At 46.1% G+C, this 2,157-nt stretch overlaps 1 protein-coding gene across 1 annotated transcript in view; it reads right to left on the reverse strand.

Moving 5' to 3' along the window:
• The window catches only part of LOC101857462 (sodium- and chloride-dependent neutral and basic amino acid transporter B(0+)), a gene marked incomplete at its 5' end in the record, with an annotated part of 52,044 nt that overhangs the window by 6,846 nt on the left and 43,041 nt on the right, over nt 1–2,157 (reverse strand). Inside the window, 3 exon segments of the mRNA XM_005090709.3 lie at nt 336–464; nt 1,018–1,130; nt 1,996–2,120. Coding sequence (XP_005090766.2) covers nt 336–464; nt 1,018–1,130; nt 1,996–2,120 — 367 coding nt within the window.

Raw genomic sequence — 2,157 nt, forward strand, 5'->3', positions numbered from 1 at the left:
CACCACCACCAACACCAACACCACAACCCCACACCACCATCGCCACCACCACCACCAACAACAACAACCACAACCACCACCACAACCCCACACCAACAACAACTACAACCACAACCATCATCAACACCACCACACCCCCACACCACAACAACAACTACAATCACCACCACCACCAACAACAACAACAACACCACCAACAACAACACAACACCACCACCACCACCCCTACCACCACCACCAACAACAACACCACAACACCACCACCAACACCACCACCATCACCACCTCTACCACCACCACCACCAACAACAACAACAGCAGCAACATTAACTCACAGGACACGTGCATGGCAGAGCACACAAGAAAAGAATGGCCCCCATCACAATAGACATGATGCTCTTGTGGTTCCTCAGCTTGGGGATCTCGTCCTGTATACACGTCATCACAGTCTCCATCAGGCCGAACTGAAACATACAAATAACATTACGTGAATGTCTGTCTGGCTGTCTGTCTGTCTGTCTGTATGTATGTCTGTCTGTCTGTCTGTCTGTCTGTCTGTATACACGTCATCACCGTCTCCATAAGGCCGAACTGAAACATACAAATAACATTACGTGAATGTCTGTCTGTCTGTCTGTCTGTCTGTCTGTCTGTCTGTCTGTCTGTCTGTCTGTATATCTATCTATCTATCTATCTATCTATCTATCTATCTATCTATCTATCTATCCATCTATTTACCTACCTATCTATCTATCTACCTATCTGCCTATCTATCTATCAATCTACCGACCTACCTACCTACCTACCTACCTATCTCTCTCTTCATCCATCCATCCATCCATCCATCCATCCATCCATCCATCCATCCATCCATCCATCCATCCATCCTAGATCTATCTATCTATCTATTTATCTATCTATCCATACATCCATCCATCCATCCATCCACCTATCTATCTATCTATCTATCTATCTATCTATCTATCTATCTATCTATCTATCTATGCATGTGATCACCTCCGAGTCCAGGCCCAGGGTAAATAACATAAAGAAGAAGAGCGCCGACCACAGCTGGGGTAGAGGAAGGTTGGACAGAGCCTCGGGGTACACGACAAACGCCAGGCCATAACCTGGGAGAAACGGAGGGGTGGAGGGGGTGATACTTTCGGTTAGTTTAGTACACACACAGAAGCACATACACACACACACACACACACACACACATACACACACACACAAACATCCACCACACATACGCACACTCACACACTCACACACACACACACACACACACACGCACGCACACACACACACACACACACAACTACAACAACAACAACAACAAAACAACAACAACAACAACAACTCTAAAGCTTAGTACCACTACGACATGCATAAATATTTTATAAAAATTTTAAGCCTGGCAGATATTTCAGATATAGAGTTCCAGCATTATAAATATACTTTTCTTGAAAAACATTGTCTTCAACTTTGATTTAAATTGATCAATTGAAAGAGACATTTTAACAGCTAAATCCAAATTGTTCCAAAGTTTTGGGGCACAGATGGAAAAGGCCCTTTCATCCAACATTGTTCTGGACCTAGGCATGCAGAGCTGATGGCTATTTGAAAATCTTAAATCACGAGATGGTACGAGATGGCAATATAAAAAGAAGAGGAGAATACATTTTGTTTTGAGGAAGAGGAGAACAAGAAAAAATGAGGAGGAGAAGAAAAAGGGGAATGGAGGAGGAAAAGGAGAAAAAGGACAATGCGGTAGAAGTGGAGGAGAAGGAGGAGTTGGAGTAGCAGTAGGGGAGGAGGGGAATGGAGATGACGAAAAACAAGACAAGGAGATGGCAGAGGAAGAGGTGGAGAAGGAAGACGAGAATGAGGAGGTTGAAAAGTAGTACGCCTAGGAGGAGGAGGAGGAGGAGGAGGAGGAGGAGGAGGAGGAGAGGAGGAGAGGAGGAGGAGAAGGAGACATTTCCTGACCTCCCTTGGCCACTTTGGGCACGGTGGTCCCCACAGTTTTGGCCATCCCTCCTAGCGTGGTGAAGACGACGAATCCAGCGATGATGCTGGTGACCATGTCCATGACGGAGATGATCAGAGAATCACTGCAAGGGGCGGGGTGGGGGCGGGGGGAAGGGGGGA

This window comes from Aplysia californica, unplaced genomic scaffold, assembly GCF_000002075.1.
Source record: "Aplysia californica isolate F4 #8 unplaced genomic scaffold, AplCal3.0 scaffold00020, whole genome shotgun sequence".
Lineage (NCBI taxonomy): Eukaryota > Metazoa > Mollusca > Gastropoda > Aplysiida > Aplysiidae > Aplysia > Aplysia californica.